Source organism: Dermochelys coriacea, chromosome 2, assembly GCF_009764565.3.
Source record: "Dermochelys coriacea isolate rDerCor1 chromosome 2, rDerCor1.pri.v4, whole genome shotgun sequence".
In the NCBI taxonomy this organism is placed as follows: domain Eukaryota; kingdom Metazoa; phylum Chordata; order Testudines; family Dermochelyidae; genus Dermochelys; species Dermochelys coriacea.
The window spans coordinates 30506289-30529003 of record NC_050069.1 but is presented as its reverse complement, the minus strand read 5'-3'; the positions used below and the strand labels follow the sequence as shown (position 1 = coordinate 30529003).

The 22715-nt window shown below is 37.6% G+C and overlaps 1 protein-coding gene across 3 annotated transcripts in view; it reads right to left on the bottom strand.

The window, feature by feature from the left end:
* The window catches only part of CSMD3 (CUB and Sushi multiple domains 3), a 1226382-nt gene that overhangs the window by 399839 nt on the left and 803828 nt on the right, over nucleotides 1–22715 (bottom strand). For all 3 annotated transcript variants that reach the window (XM_038390468.2, XM_038390469.2, XM_038390471.2), the window contains 4 exons: nucleotides 15629–15785; nucleotides 9555–9746; nucleotides 5436–5562; nucleotides 4098–4300 (listed from right to left, as the gene is read on the bottom strand). In XM_038390468.2, the coding sequence (XP_038246396.1) occupies nucleotides 4098–4300; nucleotides 5436–5562; nucleotides 9555–9746; nucleotides 15629–15785 (679 nt within the window). The remainder of the gene's footprint in view (nucleotides 1–4097; nucleotides 4301–5435; nucleotides 5563–9554; nucleotides 9747–15628; nucleotides 15786–22715) is intronic.

Genomic DNA, 22715 nt, shown 5'->3' with positions numbered 1-22715 from the left:
AGTCAGGATTTCTGGTCTTACAGTAATGACAGTCTGGACTTGATGATTTATCTTATTATAAAAATAGCTGGCCCTCAAAAGAGACCTAGATGTTTTTCCCATTAAAGACTAAGGTAAAATCCTCAGTTTTCAATGGGAGCAGGATGGGACACAGAGAGGGTACCAGTTACAGACTGTTGGTCTGATCCTGCTCCCACTGAAGACAATGGGCCATTTACACACATTACACCCAAACAAATAACCTATGTTAAAAGCGCACTGTTACAATTGCGAAGTCAAGTACCTAAAAGTTAGAAAATGCCAGAATTAAGGTTTCCTGTGCAAATTTATCTTGGCCTCCTTGTGCATATGCATCATGATTCAGTCTTTAATTACATCATCGTCATGCTCTTTTTTTCCTCATATACCCATGCGTCTTTCAGTGAACAGACTGAATGGTGCTCATTTAATGAGCAGCTATTCAATATTTTGTTTTCTCCTTATTGGTCAAAGTGTGGCCCCAAGCTTTCTTTACTGCAGGCTCTTCAAACTCTGCACTGAAGATAGAATTACTGATTTTGTCATGGGCTTTTCTATGGCACTCATCAATATAGTACTCAAATGCTTCACAAACATTTATTAATTTAGCTTCTCAAAACCCATGTGACGTTAGGGGTGGTATTATTCCCATTTTGCAGATGGGCAGATGAGACCCAGAGAGATTAAGTTCAAAAGCACCCATTACTTTTGGGGCCGACTCTGAGACACTTAGAATTGTATTGCTTCAGAGTACTTAGCACTATATAGCACTTTATATATGCAAGCTCAGCTCCCATTGACTTCAGCTGCAGATGTGCGTGCTCATCAATTCTGCAAATCAAGCCCAGGGTTTCAAGCTGAGCACCCAGAAAATAAGGAACATGCAATCAATAATCACCTCCAAAAGTCTGGTTTAAGTGATTGTCTTAGCATCACACAGAAATTCTGTGATAGAGACAGGGATAGAATCCAGTTCTCCAGGGCAGCATTCAGCTCCCTAACCATGAAGCCCTTTCTTGTCTTCCTGAAATCACCTGCTTCATTTACTACACATCTTCCACCTTCTACAACAAATGAGATAGGGGTCCTACAGACAACAGGCTCCTACATTACATAATCCTCATTCATCTACCAAAATGGATTTATCATGTGAAATGAATAAGGTAAAGATCCCATGGGAAAAAAAAGATTATGTGATTGTGTAATTAAAGACAAATGTAATGTTTATGTACAAAGGGGCTGAATTAAGGTTTCCTCACAGTCTGCCATCCTCAGTCCCTTCCCTTGTTCTCTACCCTGATCTTTTTGCCCAGTCAGTCCCAATTCTCCACCCCCATGCCAGCTCCATGTCAAATCTATCTCTCCTCCCTCTCACCCCTGTTCCCTCCACGAGTGCCTAGTCTCAGTCTTCCCTGCCCCCTGCCCCCAGCCCCTCATCTGATTTTAGTGCCCCCCAGACAACTGGGTCCCAGTGCCCCAATGCCATTTCCTTCACTGGATTCCCCCAGCCCCGGTACCCTTGACTAACCAGTCCTTGTCTGCACTCCACCTCCCTCACTACTCCCAGACTTCCCCCTCAAATCCTAGTCCCAGTTTCTTTTCCCTCCAGTCCATCTCACCAGATTCTTTGTCCTAATCTACTCCTTTTCCCCTGCCCCGGTCCAGCTTTTGGCCCCTCTGCACTGGACTTAGCTTGCTTCCTCCTCCATACTACCTGGGTGCCAGTAGGAAGCCATTGAGAACACTGGAGAGACAGACTCCCTGCTTTCAGTTCCAGTGCCCAGGCCCACCATGGCCCTGAGGAACTTGGAGCAGCCATTGCAGGAAAAGTTTCACTTCATCCCTATAGCCCTTGGCTGGAGCACGCTCATCTGCTTTGCAGGAATGGCACATGCACAGTCTAGTCAGTACTAGTAGCTGTTAAAGGTTTGTTCTAATAATAAACATTTAATTTAACAAAAAAAAAACACTCAGTATCATGTGAATAATTAAACATACAATTTACATTGCCACTGATTAAAATGACTAGCAAGCTAAAATATGTTAATAATCCTATTGGATACTCAAAATCTGCATTTCAAGAAATAGCAAAAGTAGAGTAAAAGCTAGTATTTTCTGTTTGTTAATTATACCCTAAGAGAAACTATGCTGTCATCATCTGTTTTATTGAAGAAGCATTAGACAATCAAAGAAAGTACATTAGAACCTGAAATTATCTCCCTTTCTCACTCATTCTCTTTTTTATTTATTTTAACTAAAAGCAGGAATTTAATCTTCATTTTGAATTGAGAATACTGAGTATCTATCCCAATTGTACAATATATAGTCTGAGAGAAAACACGGGATTTTCTCAAAATTTGCAATTCGTTGATGAGTCTGTGAATTAAAATTAATTTAAGTTGAACAATTTAAGAAATATATGATGTGAGCCTCACCTATTTTTGGTGTCCCTCTCACTAAGAGGATTGTGTGCAGAGAGGAACAGCAGTATGCAAGAGCCTTGGGCTGGAGGAGAAGTTGAGTGTTGAAGTCATAACATTTCATGGACTCCTCACAGCACTAAGAGCCTCAGCATTTATGGTGGGAGTACAGAGAAGTGAATGTGGGTGAATCTCTGTTCATATGAACTCCTCTAGTTCATCAGTGTGAAGATCCACTCTGATAGAGTATCTGATAGAGTCAGAGGGGAGATCCTCTCTGCAATACTTTGCCGCTACCTGTCTCCCAGCTCAAGCACATTTATCCCACCTCACTACACATACAGGCCCAATTCCCCCATTCTCTGTGCACAGCCTCATGCTCCTTCTCTCTTTAGCCATATGCTCCTCCATTGACTAGCTAAATAACCAAGCACACCATTCTCTCCCCATGCCCCTGCACAACATATTACCCCAAATACCAACTAAGAAAGTGTGATTAAGGATTGAGAAGGAAGGCTGCCTATGGATGTGTATGGGAGCGTGGTGGAGCAGGGCTGTGTGAATTAAACAGTGGAGGCAATATGTTGTGGGCTGTGGGAGAACCATGTTCATTTGTGTGGGGGAGAAGGATAATCAGGATATTGTGGGGGGGAGCCACATGGCTGTAGAAAGAGCATGAGACTGAACAGTGACAGGAACTTCCCACCATAGAAGCCTCTTCCACCCAACCTCTGTCAGTCACACACACATCATAATCACCTCGCCCACCAGCTACTCAGCTCCAAGATATTAGTGTGTATGTACATGCACATACATATTGATGAATATTCTTACAACAAAGTGAGTGGGATTATTATCAAATATACAAAGCCTAAATTAAGCATGGTTAAGGAGTGCCAACGCTGCCGAAGAAAATGATACTACTGGATCCAGTCCTCCAATAATTATCAGACTTAGTATTCTTAGACTTTCTTTGAAGTCTGGTAGTTTTGCCTTAGTAAGTAGATCAGGGCTCATAACTAATAGTTTGTCACTGTAAAGATTTGGAAAACAATTGATTGGAAAAATTAGGAAAAACAAACAAACCAAAGTTACATTATTTCTTTGGTTTAACCATTAAAAAAAGTAGTAACATTGGAGTAACAGTTTAAAACCACAATCACATTGCCTGATTGTTAAATCCAGTAGATGAAGCAGTGCAAGAAGGCAAGCAGGAGAGAAGCATTGCTCTTTCTTCAGCACCTCAGCCAATCCAAAGGAAGCAGGATCTCTGCACAGATCTTTCTGAAAGCAGTTATGCTACCTCCAGTTCCTTCTTCCATGGATCAGAGAAGGGTGGAATCTGTGACACTCCCACCTCCACCTCCTCTGTTGCAAGCCACTGGCCCTAATTATGAGCATTCTTGCTGTCTCTCAGCTGCCTTTGAACCCATGCTAACATAGCAAAAGTCATGGATTTTTTAAACCATGGAAACAACACTTTCTGTCACAAACATGACAAAAATACAGCTTTATAATACTTACTACAAATTGGAGGCTTATTCTACTTCTATTGAAGCCAATGGAAATTATGTCATTGACTTCAATGAGAGGAAGAACATGACCACAATTGACTCAAGGAGCACTATATACGTTTCTATTTAAAAAATATTAACTTACTTGAAAACTGGATGGCAAACCCAGATTTGCTGATATAAAAGTCTGTGTCAAATTGGATAGTCACTATGTTCAGTGTGCTGTGAATGTCTTCTGGAATAAGAGATCCACTAATTTCCTTGAGTAGCATCTCATTTTCTGGTGGCCCATCCCAAACTCGTAGTATATCATGTGATGCTTCGGTATCGAAAGCAAGAAACTGGAGGCTGTAAAGCACCATGATATTTCTGTCAGTTCTGTTATTTTTTTCAGAAACATCTCTAATTATAAAATTAAAATCAATATAGCTAATAAATCTGATTGTACACAAATATTTCTCCATATTACTTTTGATACTATGAACCATAAAAGTAAAGATGTAAACATACATTAAACCTACAAAGTATTTTGATAATGGTTTAAATTTTTCTTTGTATCTAATTATATTTGAGTTTACTTACAATACAATATGGGTTGGGCTATTCAAATACAGGTTGAACCTCTCTAGTCCGGCACCCTTGGGAACTGACCGGTGCTGAACCAGAGAATTTGCCGAACCACGGGAAGTCAATATTGTAGAGAGCAGGTCTCTTTTTATTTTTATCTCACTGAGGTGAATAAATGGAACAACACTTGCAATACCGCCTATCCAAGGCTTACCGTCTCTCTTCGTAACAAAGTGTTAATGTTGTTACACAATTTTATTGTATTGGCACAAGGAAATAAGTAGACAAAGCATAAAAAACATAAAATAAAATCATGCCAGACCAAAGAGTGCCTGACTAAAGTGTTTCAACATGTAATCCAAATGAGATGTTTTGTTTTTTTTAAAGGACATTTCAGGTATTCTTTTCTTAGTCATGTTAAAATAACATCATGCTATATATGTCAAAATCTGATCAACATAAATTAAAATGTACCCATATAATTCTCTGGGAAATGCATATGTTGTTTCAGTCAAGCATCTAATGATAAATTGTGATCAGATGCTTGACTTAAAATTAATTACTGAGCTGCCATCTTCTCCTTTCGATGCTTTTCTTTTTTCACTTTGTCTTATTCTGGCTCTGTCCAATGGCTTTAGAGCCATATACTATGTGTATATCCATGTAGATACATGTGTTTGTGTGTTTTAACAGCTGCTGGTTTTAAAATTAATCATACTATTTTAACTGATGACATAATTTTACTACCTAACCCTACAAACAATCATTCACAAGAGTAATGACACTCAGATTTGAGATGGGCTTAAACCAAAATAATGGATCAGACTTTTGTTAGACACAGACTTGGAACCACATTTTGGGGAGTGAATCGTTCTCTATCTCAAACATAAGCCCATATTTGCTTCAATTACAGTACCTGACAATATTTCCTGGATCTACTTCAATCATCCACATACAACGCAGATTATTGTCATAGGGAAAAGGATAGCCAGGAGATAAGATTCTTCCTGATGATTCTCCTTTAAAACGGCCTCCACATTCAGCTAATGAAAATATAATTTGAATTACATATAATTTTTATTACATTAAACATGATTCTCCAAAACTATGTTTATATATTGCTGACCATAAGCCTGTTAGGATTGAACACACTTTATGAAATTATAACACATGACAGAAGGGGGACTTAAGATTCTTTGGAAAGATAAGGTACTGGTGTATACTTATTCACATGTTTATGTATTTTGCTATAATTCCTATCCTTTTCTGATAATTCTGAAGGCAATACACTCATTATGGAACATACCATGCCATTTATTTTTAGTAAGAAAAACTCCCCAATGAAAACAATGCAGAACTTAGCTTAATAACTGAAAGCATGACAGAGCCATAAAGCACTAGGAGTAAAATAAATAACAGACATGTAAGAAAGAAAATGCAAAGTAAGAGAGGCAGAAAGAAACTAAATAAAGCCAGAATATGCAGAGAGAAATTAAATGTTTGGTCTTGAAAAGCAAAGTTGTAAAACTTTTTACCAAAGATGTATAATCATAGAAAAGCTACATTATTTCTTAAAGGATAAGAGATGGTAAGTTACTCCCTGTTAGTTGACCTCAGCCAATCATTAATCAAACCTGAATAATTCATAATCCTTCTAGCCCACTTCTGAGAAAACCTAATTTTTACAAAGACCCCTCAGGCCTTTTAAATCTCCTTATTTTGCTTTTCTTCCTTTTAAATCATTCTAATGCTTTCTCTCTTGGCCACACCAATGCCAGAATAATGCTTTGGTTAGATCTCTTGGTGTAGTTAAAATGCAGTTCAATTTTGATTTAACATCACCTAAAATATTTAGTTGGGAGATTTATTACCTTATGATCTATGAGCTCTGTAACAAAATTTACTTGAAACAGCACTCTAGATTGATTCCCTGACATAGTAGAAGCAAATTTTCAGAGACAGGTAGTCCCTTCAAGCTTCTCATATATTTTTAGGTATTTTCCCAACCTGATAACCCCTACAAGGTCTTTTGAAAAATATTCCTTCGTGACTGTTCAAGTCAAAGAATGGGATTGATTGTTACTCTCACTGTAGACTGGGGGCATAAAATGAGTGCACTGTGAGAATAATATTATTTGTTAGCAGAAGAAAATTTATATATATATATATATATATATATATATATATATATATATATGTTCTGAGAAACAATATTAGAAATTTTGTTCCAGATTTGAGGATAAAGACAATGGAATGATTTTCCTCCCCACACCATAAGGAATAGAGTTTAACATAAGCTGTTCCTGGCAGTGGCAAACATATATTTGGTTCATTTCTGATTATTAGGGCTACATGAAATTGGTAAAAATACTTCCATACATTTTCCAGTATTTTGTTTGCATTAATGTCATGAAGACTTTTTTTTTGCATTGAAATGTGAACATTCAAATTATTAATCTGATTCTTACTATAATGTCAAATTTAAAAAAACTGCTGACTATCTTTCAGACTTTTTTACTATGATACATTTAATTTATTATAATTATTAATTATTATTATTATTAGAGTTCTAAATTTCAAAATCTGACTTAATATTTATTAGAAATGAGCCATGGTCTCAAACTTCAAGTCAGTATCAAGACTTTCTCTAAATTCAAGAATGTTTGAATTCAGGGGTTTGGTATGGCATATTATCAAGAAAAAGCAGGGCACAGCCACAAAGGCCTGATTCAGAGCTCAACTAATTCACACTTTGAAGGTGACTGGATCTGTTGTTTTGATTCAGACCCATCTCTTCTTTAGATAATATTCACTTCATCATTAGTGCTGGACACAATTGAACACAATACTCTTAGTGATCTTCCTTTTCTATGTAGTTTAGCTGCTATATTGGTTGGCTGGGTTTCATCATCTTTTTAAACCAATTTCTTCAGTTTGTACTATTATTAAGACATCATTAAGCTCTGACACTACACCTGACAACATACAAAGCCAAGGAGACATGGAGCTATTTGGAAGACATAGGATATATAATGTATTATTTAGAGGTATTTTATGGATCTACGTTTTGGTCTTTATTTTATTTAACATGAATAAACAAACTATACTAAGGAATGTGGAATCAAATAGCATCATTTTATAGTTGCTGTCAACACCTACTTTTCTTTTCCTCTTCTTACACCTTGTCTATATACAAATCTCGCACTGGTTTCACTAAAGTTAATTTAAGAATCTATTTAGCCAAATCAGTATAAACTCCTGTATGGACACACTTAATTAGATTTATAACTGGCTTATAGCAATTTAACAAACTCTTGTGTGGATACACTTAATTTGGTTTACAACTGAATTATATCTTCAAAAATAAACTGAATTGTGGATCATCATAGAGGACAAAAGACTTTGTTGATTGCTCTCCCCCACCCCATGAAGACAAGATATGAAAGTGAATTCCTCCCATTAGATGAGCTGACTGCTCAGAGAACGGGGGAAGTAATAAAGATCCCTAACAAGGAGACACTGCATCTCTACACTGCTGGACTCTTGAGGGCAAGATTTTAAAGGCATAAGCAAGAGATCCCCAGTGTTTAGCCTGGGTTAGCTGTAAGGGATAGATCCAGCTTGCTTATTATAGAAGCTTCTATTACCTTTTGAAACTTAAGACTAACTTATTTATGCATGTATGTTTATCAGCTTTAATCCTGTAAATAACTCTCTTATTTCCTTTTCCTAGTTAATAAATCTTTAGATAGTTTAATATAGGATTGGCTACAAACTTTTTCTTTGGTATGAGATTTAAGGTGCAATTGACCTGGGGTAAGTGATTGGTCTTTGGGACCAAGAATAACCTGAATATTGTTGCAATTTTTGGTGTAAGGGACCATCTATCAAAAAGGCAACCTTGACTAGGTGACAAGAGAGATCGGAGTACCCAAGGGAACTCTCTATGACTCCATGGATTGGCTGTTATAAGTGCCTGAGGAGTTTACACATTTTGTAAATGGCAGGTGAAACCTAGGTATAATTTAGGGTTTATACCCTGCTTCTTAACAATTTGCCCTGAGGTTCATATTCACTCTCTTGAGACATCTTGGCAGCCTATATGACTCCAAGTTGGTAGAACTGCTGGCCCAGGAAGGATTTCTTATCCAACATAATCACTAGTTCTAAGGACCAACAAAATCTTGGGATATTTTTTGTTATGTTGACTAATTATTAATTTGAAATATATGTTTAATTCATTTTAATAGTATGCTTATCCTTGTCTAGACAGGATCTTGGAATGAATGACTGTGCAGAGGCATAAGGCAGAATAAGACACCTATGAGGTTTTCACAGAAATTAAGTCTGAGCATAAAGGGGCATGTGCAAACTTTTTGCCTGTTACCCCCCCACCCCCTCTTGAAAGAATGAGGGCAAAGAGGAACATAGATGGAGCGCTTGTCTTCCATTCAGCCAATGACAAATTATTATCCCTTCCTTTCTCTCCCCTATTCCCAAATAAGGAGTAGTGCCTCTTCTTCCCTGCATTATTTGTGGGGCAACACACTATGTGTCACCCTTTACACAAGGCTGGTCGCAAAACCACATTCTAACCCCCCCTCCTCTTGTTGTGTACTACAGTATTCTTAATATTTGACATTTGCACTCTATTATGTAAAAATATTTACATGTGAAAAGTGCTTTGTAACTAAGCATATTAATAGAATATAATGACTGGTTTTACAAATAGTTCACTAAGTCAAGACTGTAGATACCTTTTTTAAATTATCTTTAAGTGTTAAAAACTACAAGAAACTCATTTCACTACAATTTCCATTATGCATTCCTGTATTGATATTTACTTTCCTGATTGTCTAGCTACATCTTTCAGATGCCAAGAAGTGATATATTTAGCAGGTTGGGACAGGTTTGCCAGATCACACACATACAAAATTAACAACCTTCTAGAAAACATAAAAACATAAGGATCTCTCTCTCTCTCTTTTTTTTTAACACAGTAGAGTTTTCATTAAAGTTAAAAAGAGGCTACTACCAATACATGATGGCAGAGGATAGTCCCATGCCCTTCTTTCCCCTGTCATACACTTTAGAAGGCTACTTCCATGGAGTGTGTAACCTGGATTGCATCCATAAATGATAGTACTGCCAGCAAAATGGCCTTGGTCATTGATCTTGTATCCAAATTGTGGCACACCAGGATCCTCACAGTGTGAAAGCTCAAAACCTGTAATGAGAGTAAAGAGTCGAGTAACAGAATTAAAACAATAACACACATTTGTGAAATTAAACACTTTTTGTCTTCCAGTCTGAACACAGCATATTTTTATTTTTCATTCAGGAACACATTTAAGGTGTTTTTTTTTTAAATGGGACTAAGATTGATTTTCAAAGGGGAGCCTAGGAAAATACTGTGATTCTCTGACAGACCAATCCAGAATTCCTCATTCAGATATTGAGTAAAGTTTTCTGAACGGGGCCTCTTTTTGTGTGTGTGTGTGTGTGTGTGTGTGTGTGTGTGTGTGTGTGTGTGTGTGTGTGTGTTTTAAAGAACAGATATTTTTACCAATCACTTAGTGACTTCAGGTAAAATTTTTAAAAAGCACCAAAGTGATTTAGGTGCTTAAGTCCCACTTTCGAAAGATACTAGGGCACGTAGGAGCCTCAGATTATGTTTACACTGCAATCTGTAGGTGTGGCTGCAGCATACATAGACTACTTAGATCAAAGCTATCTTAAGTAACAATAACAGGAATAGCATCCCCGATACTATCACAGCAAACCTGGTGGCTGAACTATGTGACTTTGTTCTCACCCACAACTATTTCAGATTTGGGGACAATTTATACCTTCAAATCAGCGGGACTGCTATGGGTACCCGCATGGCCCCACAGTATGCCAATATTTTTATGGCTGACTTAGAACAACGCTTCCTCAGCTCTCGTCCCCTAATGCCTCTACTCTACTTGCGCTACATTGGTAACATCTTCATCATCTGGACCTATGGGAAGGAGGCCCTTGAGGAATTCCACCAGGATTTCAACAATTTCCATCCCACCATCAACCTGGACCAGTCTGGACCACTCCACACAAGAGGTCCACTTCCTAGACACTACATAATAAGTCATGGTCAGATAAACACCACCCTATACCGGAACGCTACTTATCACTATACCTACCTCCAGCTTTCATCCAGACAACATCACACAATCCATTGTCTACAGCCAAGCTCTAAGATAAAACTGCATTTCCTCCAATCCCTCAGACAGAGACAAACACCTACAGGATTTCTATCAAGCATTCTTAAGACTATAATACTCACCTGGTGAAGTGAAGAAACAGATTGACAGAGCCAGAACGGTACCCAGAAGTCACATAGTACAAGACAGGCACAACAAAGAAAATAACAGAACGCCATTAGCCGTCATTACAGCCCCCAACCAAAACCTCTCCAGCGCATCATCAGGAATCTACAATCTATCCTAAAGGACGATCCCTCACTCTCACAGACCTTGGGAGACAGGATAGTCCTTGCTTACAGACAACCCCCCAAACTGAAGCAAATACTCACCAGCAACTACACATCACACAACAAAAACACCAATCCAGGAACCAAACCCTGCAACAAACCCCGGTGCCAACTCTGTCCACATTTCTATTCCAGGGACACCATCATAGGACCTAACCACATCAGCCACATCATCAGGGGCTCGTTCATTTGCACATCTACCAATATGATATATGCCATTTTGTGCCAGTAATGCCACTCTGCCATGTACATTGGCCAAACCAGACAGTCTCTACACAAAAGAATAAATGGACACAAATTTGACATCAGGAATTATAACATTCAAAAACCAGTAGGAGAACACTTCAATCTCCGTGGTCACTCAATAACAGACCTAAAAGTGGCAATTCTTCAACAAAAAAAACCTTCCAAAATAGACTCCAATGTGAAACTGCAGAACTGGAATTCATTTGCAAACTGGCCACAATCAAATTAGGCATGAATAAAGACTCGGAGTGGTTGGGTCATTACAAAACCTAATTTCCAGTATTAATTTCCCCCTACTGTTACTCACACCTTCTTGTCAACTGTTTGAAATGGGCCACTCTCATTACCACTTCAAAAGTGTTTTTTTCTTCCTTGGTATCCTACTGTTAATTGAACTGTCTTGTTAGACTGACCTCCCACTTGGTAAGGCAACTCCCATCTTTTCATGTGCTATGTATTTATACTTGCTACTGTATTTTCCACTCCATGCATCTGATGAGGTGGTTCTAGCCCAAGAAAGCTTATGTCTAAAAAAATTTGTTAGTCTCTAAGGTGCCACAAGGACTCCTCGTTATAAGAGCAGTGAATTCATGGCAGCACAGGCAGCTACAAGTTGACTATGTATCCAGGATCCTTGGTGGGCAAGGCTAGACTTTGCAGCTGCAGCCTTGCTGCTATTATTACTGGAGCTAGCTTTGATCTTTAACATGTGCTGCAATCATACCTCCAGTCCGATTGCAGTGTAGACATATCTTAAGTCTAACTGGAAGTCTTTGGACTTGTCTACACCAACAATTAGATCATGGCAAGCTGGGGTGTAAATGTGGACCCTGCTACTGTGCACTAAAAGTTCTGTAGTTTGCTTTAACCTACCTCACTTTGAAACAAGAGTAGATTAAAACACACTATAGTGGTCTATTAGTGAATGGCAGTAGGGTCCATATGGACACGAAAGCTACTGCATGGTAGATTTACATCCCAGCTTCACGTGAACTAAGTGTTTGTGTAAACAAGTCCTCAATGAATGACATTAACTAGGCCTTAAATTCTTCATGCCGTTTGATTTTCCTTAAGAAAGAATTATAAACGTTCCTATGTTTAAGGCACAGCCTTCAAAAACTGCATGTTTTTAGTGAATGTGCTGTTCACCCCTTCCTACTGTAGCTGCTATGCCTGTGGGTCAGTTAGCCAGTGAAATACAAAACCTTTGATTTTTCTTAAATTGAACTTGAATTTATCTAAAAAAACAAAAACAACAACAAAATTGAAGGCTCTATATATTTGGCTGGCAATTGCTTGTACCAAAGTGTAATCCACATATTTGCAGTAAATTAAATTACAATAAACTGTAGCACTATCAGTGAAGAAAAAAGTGCATGGACAATAGTCTGAATTGAAAAGCAGAGTATATTGAGTTTAATTTGCTGAAATTATCAATATTCTGAAAAAAAAAAAATCAGAGTTTTCCTTGTCTTTATGATGTATTTCAGCTCACAATCCTTTCAGTTGAGAACCATGAAAACTTTTTTTAGTGCTGAGTAATTACATGGCTTGCATTGGCCATATGTATTAGAAATACCATCTACTTCTAAAATGTTACAATAACTTAACACACAACACTAAAATTAATTGTCCAATTATCATGATGACACTTTGATTTAGTTTGAAAACGAATTTTAGGAGCTCAAAGCATGGTTGTTTGTTGTTGTTTTCTTTTCAACCTTTAAATTAAAACCCTCTCCTTTACCAAAGCCACATTGTTTGAATATAAACAAGCACTTTCATAATAGTTAAATGCATTCGGGTTTCCATTCTAATCCTAGCTCATGACTCTCAGAACTGGGGGATTGAAAGGTACAAGCTGATCTCAGCCTGAAGATCGATTGTTTGGGAAAGTTTACTCCAAAACAATTCTGTTACTTTTGAGAATAAGGGGAGTAGGATAGGGAGATTAAAAAAAAAACAAAAAACAAAACAAAACAAAAAAACACACTTGTCAAAATACAAAATACCAGCTGGGTGTAGAAAATTGAAATATGGCCAAAAAAAATCTCTTGTTTAGAAGAAGTGCATGTGAGTGTTCCAGTGAAAAGTGCTTTTGATTTGAACAAGTTAGGAGCATCTGGGAATCTCATTCTATTGGAATGCAAGCAAATTTAAATAACAGCACTTAGCTCATAATGTACATAGGTAATAAGGGCATATGGTGCATGTGACCCTGACATTCCTACATATGGCTGAAGAGGAAGCAAAGAAAAGGTTCTTCACTTCCACCATTGCAGATTCGGTCTCACATTGCAGAACTGTGCTGAGTGGTTGACAATTTGCTCAACATTCACACTCTCCACTCAGTTACTGAGCTATGTGTTATTAATTGTGAAAAATTTTCATTTACTTTACAACAAAACTATTCAGATTTGGACTGAGCTATCTATTGACATGGAAACATATCTTGGTAGGTTAAATGATGTGTCTTCTCTACTTGAGTTTCAGCCAATATGACTCATTGAAAATACAGAGACAGGGACTTTCATCCCATAACCTGTGAGTTGGATCATTGTTCTGTCTGAATGCTGAAGGCCGGGAGGGAAGTACTGAGTCCCACTGTTGACCAAGATTTTCATTTGTTACCCTGTGGGTCTGGGAATAGGTATGTGAGGTCCATGTTTAAGAAACTAACTCTTGACGTTGGCAATGTAGCTAACTACTTACTTGTGTCCCATCACCTATTTTCAGGGAAAGTCTCTGAGAAGACTGTGATTAGAACTGGTGGATAATGAGTATTTTGGTTCACTGGCAGTTCTGAAATTTTTAAAAAAAAAAATGAAAAAAAATAAAAGATTTTGCTGTGGATCAAATTGAAAACAAACTTTCAACTAGTCAAAAAGTCAAAAAACATTCTTCAGGCATTTTCACAAAAGCAAAGAAGGACTAGATTAATAAAATATTGGGGGGAGGGAGGAGGATGACCACCTCTCTTGTAAGTTTTAGTCCAATGGTTAGGGTACACACTTGGAATGTGGGAGATCAAGGTTGAACCCCTCTCTTTGGCTGATGAGGAAATAGAACCTGAATTTAGGTATCCCACATTACAGGAAAGTGTTCTATCCCCTGGGGTAAATTTTTCTCAATCTTGCCTGTTAAAGCTGTTTCATTTGCTATAAATAATTAAATAATCCTTGGAGTAGGAACTTGAAGTAGGGTCTCTCACATTGTAAATGAGTATCCTAATCCATCAGGATCGGAAGTCATTCTCACTCTCTTTCCCTGGCCCAATGATTATTCATTATCATTCATAGTGGCAATTCATAGCCATTTACATTATGGTTTGTTTATTGATTTTCAGGGGACGGTGCCGCCAAGGAAAATTATAAAAATAAAACCAACATAATTTGCTTATGCCACAAACTATGTAAAATATATTTTAGTTTCACTATGGAAATTCCAGAAAGTCAATTACATGTATAGCAATACTGAAATTCCATACCTGATCAGACCAATTGGTTGTCTAATCCAGTATCCTGTCTCTGAAAGTGACTGGCACCAAATGTTTCAGAGGCACCGCTCATTCCCCCATCAATAGACAATTATACAATAACTTATCCATGGGGATGTTTTCTGGTAATTCTAGGTAGTTAGTGATTGGTTATGTTCTGAAGCTTTCATTAGGTTTTTGTATTTATTTTAAGACTAGCTACTATAATTTCAGATTATTTTTATTCATGTAAATATTTAATCCTTCTCTGAATCCTATGAAGCTCTTTACCTCTATAATATCTTGTGACAGTGAGTTGCACTGTATAATTTCCAGACTAGAATATTTATTAAAAGCAGCAATCCAAAATAAGAAATCACTGGTTTAATGGAAAAGAAACAACACAAGATTGGCCTCAATTTAGAAAAGTGCCATTCATGAAGGGTGGATAAGAACATATTTAAATTCCACTGATGGATTTGAGTATATATTTAAAATTAAGCAGGTGCTAAGTGTTTTCCTGAAGCGAAGCCATTATGAGCAGCAGAGAATAATCCACTTTTCTTGACCCTTTCACGCAGCAAGTAAACTTAAGATAGTCCTCTGGCAAAAGAAGGCAATTCAGCCATCAACTACAAATAAAAATAATCAATCCTCTGAGTAATACAGAAGCTAGAGTTCCAATATAATAAATGTTTGATTTGGGCAGAAAGTTGAAAATGGATTATTTTGAGAGAGTGGTGAATTGGTAGCAATATTCTTCCAGTTTTTATCATCATTAGAATTTCTGAGTAGGAACAATGACTATTTCAAGTCATGCACAACATAAATCCATTATTCTATGTGTCTACATACTTACTGGTGTAAACAAGCTGAAACCCTTCATCGGTTCCCTCTGTATCTGAGTTAAATTCCAACCACAGATGATTTGAGGTACTACTTAGTGTCAGTCCTCTCAATGAGGCTCCAGTAAATGCACCCAGCAGGTGAGCTGTGTTGTCTTTTCCATCATATATCTGTAAAACAAATGTGACTTGTACAATTTTAAAAAATCGTATTTCAGTTACAACATAATTTCACACATATCTATTAAGTGGAAGGGTGCTTATTGTACCGGGGTCTATTGTAAGTCAATTTAGAGAGCTCTTTATGCATATGCTGTTTGTTTTTCCTGAATTATATGATATAATTATGGTGATTTTTCAAATGTACAATTTAAAGTATGTCAGTTCCTTTTTGCATGACAATTGAAGTGGAAAGGGTTGCCATTTCAGCTAAATGTTTTTAAACATCTGTGTTTACTTTGCCATTCCTAATATTATAACATTTGCCACAACATATCAAGGAATACTTATTTTGTGTACGCATGTCTGCCTCAGTCCTGGAAGTGGTGTAATGTAAAAATGTAATGTCTCTCTCGCCTTGAATGTTAAACAAACCTCTGCAAAATATTACTAAGTAAAGAAAGGTACACGTATATCAATACAATAAAAGGAATGAGAATAAAACAAACAGAATAACTGCCTCTTTAAGATGGAAGGACAATGTAATTTATATGTAAATTGGAAATCAGCATTTTTTATTTATTTTTCTTCAAGTGCTGCTTTCCCCCATTTAACAATGGACACTGCTATACAAATAATAATAATAACAATAATAAAATAAAATCTCAAACATTTCAAATAATCTATTCTAATAACATTTAGCAGATTTCATTGCAAGTTTTGTTCTTTTTAAACATTAGAGGTTGTTACATTCCATTCAGACATGAAAAAGTTAAACTGTAATTTGATTAACTATAGTTGCTATACTTAACACTTAAAATCTTTGACAAATAAGTTTTAATAATGATTACATTTTTACATGACTAAATTCTGACCTTTGTCTTATTTCTGATTTCCTGCACAGTGAAACTCAAAACTTTGCCTGTCAAATAAATAGACAGTCATGTTCAATACTAAAAAAAGTCTATTTTTATCAATGGAAAATTTATGTCATGTTTGTATTTGTAAATATGAATGTATAGCAAAACCTACCCAAACCAAAAACACCATTCTCACTCAGTGTATTAAATGGGAATTTAAAATGTGAAGCAGAACTATTATTAGCTCTTTTTTACATCTGTGTAGAGGATTTACATACATAACTCCCATTTAGCATTAGTCAGAGACTTTTGAAAAAGCCTCTAGTAAAAATGGAATCTGTCCACTATCTTTCAGATGATCATCTGAGTGAATGAGGTATAGCACTTTCAGAATGACATTACAGAATAACACCACTGTCTTGGCCAACATTCCTTGTCTCAGTCAAAACAAGGAAACAACAACAAAACAAATAAACTCACAGACTTAATGCTAATGGCTCTGTGTGAATTACTGTACAACTATACCATATCTGTTTCACAGCCTCTGAACTTCTAGTAGCTAATTCACTGTTTTATCTAGCATTTTGGAATATTCTAAAGTATTAAAGGCATTCTATGAAAAAAGAGTCTTCTATTTAGGTGAACCATGTATGTGATGGATGAACTAATACAATGGAATGTGTTTGATTTAAGTGTTGGGGGAATTTATGTGAATTTTCATAATATTGGGGCTTTAGGACAAATAGCAACTCAGTTTCCCAAGTCCATCAAGATTTGTTTCTTTAGAACTTCAAAATTCCACTAGAATGGAGTGTGAGAAAAAGTTGTTATTGTGGAATGTCAACCAATGCAACCCACAGGGCCATTAAAAAAACCCTATGGTTAACTAGAAGTTTCTGTTAATTGTAAATAAATGTTGCACTGCATGTTAGAAGACTATTTAGGAAAACAATCTCTTGGAGATACTATTCTGTTATTAAATACTAATTTCTTGCATCAGTAATTTCAGATCTCTGGAGATCTCCAGAGATTAGATGTCAAAACACTCTTTTTGAAATACAATATGTGTAGGCGAGAGTATTTGTGCCAAAGTACTTGATGCACCATTTTGTAACAATGTTCAAAATCAGGTTCATATATAGCTCCTTATGAAGATGTTACTTCCTTCAAAGGCCTTCTAAAAATGGCTACAATATATTGAGATTTCAAGACAGCTAACTACCAGATATCCAACTTTATAATTGTCTTTATGTTTTGTGTTTACACTGCATATGTTTCTCCCAATGAAGTTTCTGTTCTATATGCTCCTCAATGTAGAAATCTAAAAAATATTTCCAGCAGTGCAGTATTTGTATTCAAGAGTCACAAAAACAAGAACTCCAGGTATGATACTCTCTATTCTAAATTCCTCAAATGGCTCATTATCCACTCTTATCTCATATTTAATCTTACTATGACCCACCTTCAAAGCTCTTCAAAGCTCTGCATAACTCTGCCTCTCCCAGTCTATCATACCTTGTTTAATTGTTCATTGCCCTGGCCACACTCTCCACTCAGCAGCATTCCCAACCTTTGCCACTAGTATATCAGTTTATTGTGGGATCGCCTTCATGACCTCTTCCACATGCCTGTTATAGTATAACCTGTGACAGGCTCAGCCCAGATGGCTACAGGAGAGTGATATTAGCCACAGGTTAAGTAGGTCCCTTTTCCCTGGGTAAGGTAACAGGAAAGGTTCCAGAACAATCAGGAACTTTCTGGAAACAATTAAGGCAGATAGGCTGATTAGAACACCTGCAGCCAATCAAGAAGCTGTTAGAATCAATTAAGGCAGGCTAATCAGGGCACCTGGGTTTAAAAAGGAGCTCACTTCAGTTTGTGGTGCATGTGAGGAGCTGGGAGCAAGAGGTGCAAGAAGCTGGGAGTGAGAGGATGTGCTGTTGGAAGACTGAGAAGGTACAAGAATTATCAGACATCAGGAGGAAGGTCCTGTGGTGAGAATAAAGAAGGTGTTGGGAGGAGGCCATGGGGAAGTAGCCCAGGGAGTTGTAGCTGTCACACAGCTGTTACAGGAGCCACTGTAGACATCTGCAATCTACAGGGCCCTGGGCTGGAACCCAGAGTAGAGAGGGGGCCCGGGTTCCCCCCCATCCCTCCATTCTCCCTACTTGATACTGGAGGAGTTCAACTGGACTATGGGTTCCACCAGAGGGGAAGGTCTCTGGCCTGTTCCCCGATCCACTAGGTGGATCAGCAGAGACTGCAGGGATTGTTTTTCTTCCTTCCCCATGCTGGCCAGTGATGAGGCTAACTGAGTGAACAGCAGATTTCAGCCATGAAAGTGGCCAAACTGAGGGCTGCCGTGAATCTCTGAGGCAAGAAAATCCACCAATAAGTGCAGGACCCACCAAGGCAGAGAAGGAACTTTGTCACAAACCTCACTGTATAACCTCATTATGCTCATCTGAAAAGCCTTTAACCGTCCACAATTATGTCTTTCTTAAAGATCCACTTCATAAAGTTGAAAAGATCACTATTAGATGTTCTCTTTCCCAATTCCTCTATTTGTCTGTCTGTCCTTAGGTTGTGAGCTTTTCAGAGCACAGACTGGTCCTTTTGCATCACGTAATAAGCCATAAACAAACAAACAGCAGTGCACCATTCTCACTTTTACACCTGGCATCATGTCTGACTGGCAACAATGGGCCACAAAATAGATTACAATTTCTAGCTGTCAGACCTTATGGAAAAGTGTGTAATCTGGTACGTGGACAAACAGTTCCTTCATCTTTGTTAATTTAAACTAACATACAGAAAAAGACCTGGAAAAAAATCAAACAAACAAAAGAGGTTCAGAAGAACACTGTGTTATGATTCCTAGCTGTAATGTATGTAATCAACATTGTTGTCCATTTATGCTCTATAAAATAAAGATTTTTTTTTTTTTCACTTTGGGCCTGAAATAATATTATCTACTTTTCAAAGGGAAGGGCAATAAGTAAAGAAATTGTGTAGAAGACATCTGACCAGTATAAAAAGATGGGGGAGAGGGAAGAGCTGAGTCCAGAAAGGTGTTGAAGAAAGACACACACACACACACACACACACACACACACACACACACACACAATAAAATCCTGAAATTCCTGTGTTAGACATGACAAGGAGAACTACCAACAAAAAAAGAGGGTACTTGTGGCACCTTAGCGACTAACAAATTTATTTGAGCATAAGCTTTTGTGAGCTACAGCTCATTTCATCGGATGCATCCGATGAAGTGAGTTGTAGCTCACGAAAGCTTATGCTCAAATAAATTTGTTAGTCGCTAAGGTGCCACAAGTGCTCCTTTTCTTTTTGCGAATACAGACTAACACGGCTGCTACTCTGAAACCTACCAACAAAAAAGTCATCTCTTAATATTAGAATCTAAATTTAAGAAGAACTAGGATTATTTGATAGTTGAAAACAGCAAATAAAATGGTGACATAATTCAAATTCTGACATTGATTACATATAATGAAAGCATACCTTTGGCCTTGAGTACAAAGGGTTTATAATATACTGCATAAATAGCAAAGATGGTAAATTATTTGCATAGAGTACCCAGTAAAAGAACAAAGAGTTGGACATATTGAACAACAAATAAATTATGTACAAATAGTCTTAGCTATTATTGCGTTATGGAAAGTTTTGCTGAAACTATAATTCCCCAACTAATCTCTCTCTGTTCCAATACAAAAACAGGAAATAAACACTAGATTTTAGATTGTAAGTTTTTCAGGGCAGGAACCATCTCTTTCTATATGTTTTCACAGTCTCTAGCACTTAATAAGCATTTTCCTCAATTATTATAATTAATAATAATCAGTTACCATCCTCATCCAAATATATAGGAAATCAAGTCTCTGATTATTAATATGCCAGCCATAGTCAAAGAGGTTTGAATTATTACATGAGAATTTGCTCTTGAATAGAGCTCCATGGATTCTGCAAAAAGTACTGATAAAGATTCATTTAAATAAAATCCACAAAATTTTTGTGATGGCATTCACAACCCTTTTTATCCATTTCATGTGAATAATATTTTGTCTATCATCCCATCCCCCAGAACATCTCAGAAAGTAGAAATCTTGCAAATATTTCATCCAAAGATGTTAGTGTGAAAGTTCTCACAATCACAGTAAAAACTCTGCTTGTCCTCCTAATTCAATGAACAGAAACAATATTGTGTGACTTAGCTGACCAGCCACTAATGAAGAATAATAAATATCCGAAGATGTACTCTGTGTTTGGTAGAGCAACTGACCTATAGGCCAAAATATGTTTGCATTAAGTGTTCAAACAGTTTCAAATGATGAACCCACAAAGCAGACAAGTTGTTCACATTGAAGACATGATGGTGATCTTGAAGGAGAGGAAAGAATGTGTCTGGTGATAAAACCGTCTTGCTGAACCTCCTGGGATATCACTAATCTGTTGTGTGGCAACACAGGAGGCAGATAAAGTGCTGGCTACAGTGAGAGATGAGGAGCTCAACAACACACTATTGTTGGAAATAAGCACTCAGGGAAACTGCCCTAAGACCTATACTGCATTACAAAATGTAAAATTTCTGAGTGGGAGGGAAAGTCATTTCCCAGGGAAAAGATGCTTTGCCAAAGGCTCTCTCACAGAGAACAGAAGAAGAAGCAGCTGTGTGTGTATGTATGTGTAGCTTGTACCTACCAAATCTTGGAATCAATTTAGTTCATGGGTCCTGCAGGAATCTGGGAAGAGCCAGGGTGCAAAATTACCCTAGCCACACCCTTCCTGTGTCAATACATGCCATTCCTGTTCGTGCCAACCCTGAGATGACCCCAATTTGTCCCGACATGGGGCATTCTATCCGGGGAGTTTACATTCAGCTCTGCACATGCCTGAAGGTCTTGCTGTGCCAGGAATACTCCATGCAGGCATAGGCACAGACTAAGAAATTAGTGGGTGCTTTGCATCCCCCAGCAGCCAGCTCCCTCACCCCCAGCACCTCTCGTTGGTGGCTCTGATGATCTGCTCTTCCCCCTCCTTCCCTGTGCCTTCCGCCCTTTGTGATCAGCTGTTCCATGGCATGCAGGAGGCGCTGGGGGTGGGAAAGGGGAAGAGTGAGGATGGGGCGTGCTTGGGAAAGGGGGCAGAACTGGGTGGGAAGATGAGGAGTGGAGGGGGAGTGGGAAGAGGCAGGGTGCATGCTTGGGGGCAGGGTGGAGTGAGGGCGGGGCCTGGGGCTAAGCAGGGATTGAGCACTCCTAGGGAAAGGAAAAAGCCGGTGCTTGTGAATGCAGGGGCCTCATATTTCCTTGCTGGCCACTTTGGACAGAGTAAATATAAAGAAATAAAGAAATGACAAGGTGTTAAGAAACACTGAGCCTTAGAATAAAAACATCATTGTTTCTAGACTCTCAGAAACTATGGTGATGAGGGACATAGAGGTACCTAGGCAGATGAATAATACACATGGTAAGCAATAAACAATTCTTAGGGTAAAAATTTTAGATTCAAATAAAAATAAAACTAATTATTATTAACTGAATAGGGTAGCACTAAAGTATATGCAATAAAGACAGAGTGGATGCCTAGCTTAACTTTATTTACAAGTTTTTGAAAATTGAATTGAGATTAGTAATCAGGCTATGCCAGAGGCACAGCAGCAGAATAAATTACTTTTGAAATGGAATTGAAAGCAAACCTGAAACAAAGAAAACCATTCTAGGAGAATTAGTGGTACCCTATACAGCCATTTTAATCATATCTGACTTAAAGATAAAACAACTCGTATTTGATGGCCCTTCCTCTGATCCTGCCAAGCTACTTAAAATTGATATCTCTTAAAGATCCTGGCTTTATTTTATTTTTAAACATTTAAAAAAATCTGTCCTTAGTTAAATATATGCTGAAGACACAGTAGTTTTTCATAGATAAATCTGGATAAAAATATTGGAGTAACTTTTTAGTGTTCAACCCTAGTGAAATGCATGATGGATTCAGCGGTACAGTATAACCAATGCATAATTTGTTGATAAGTAAGTATGTAGCAATGTGTGACCAA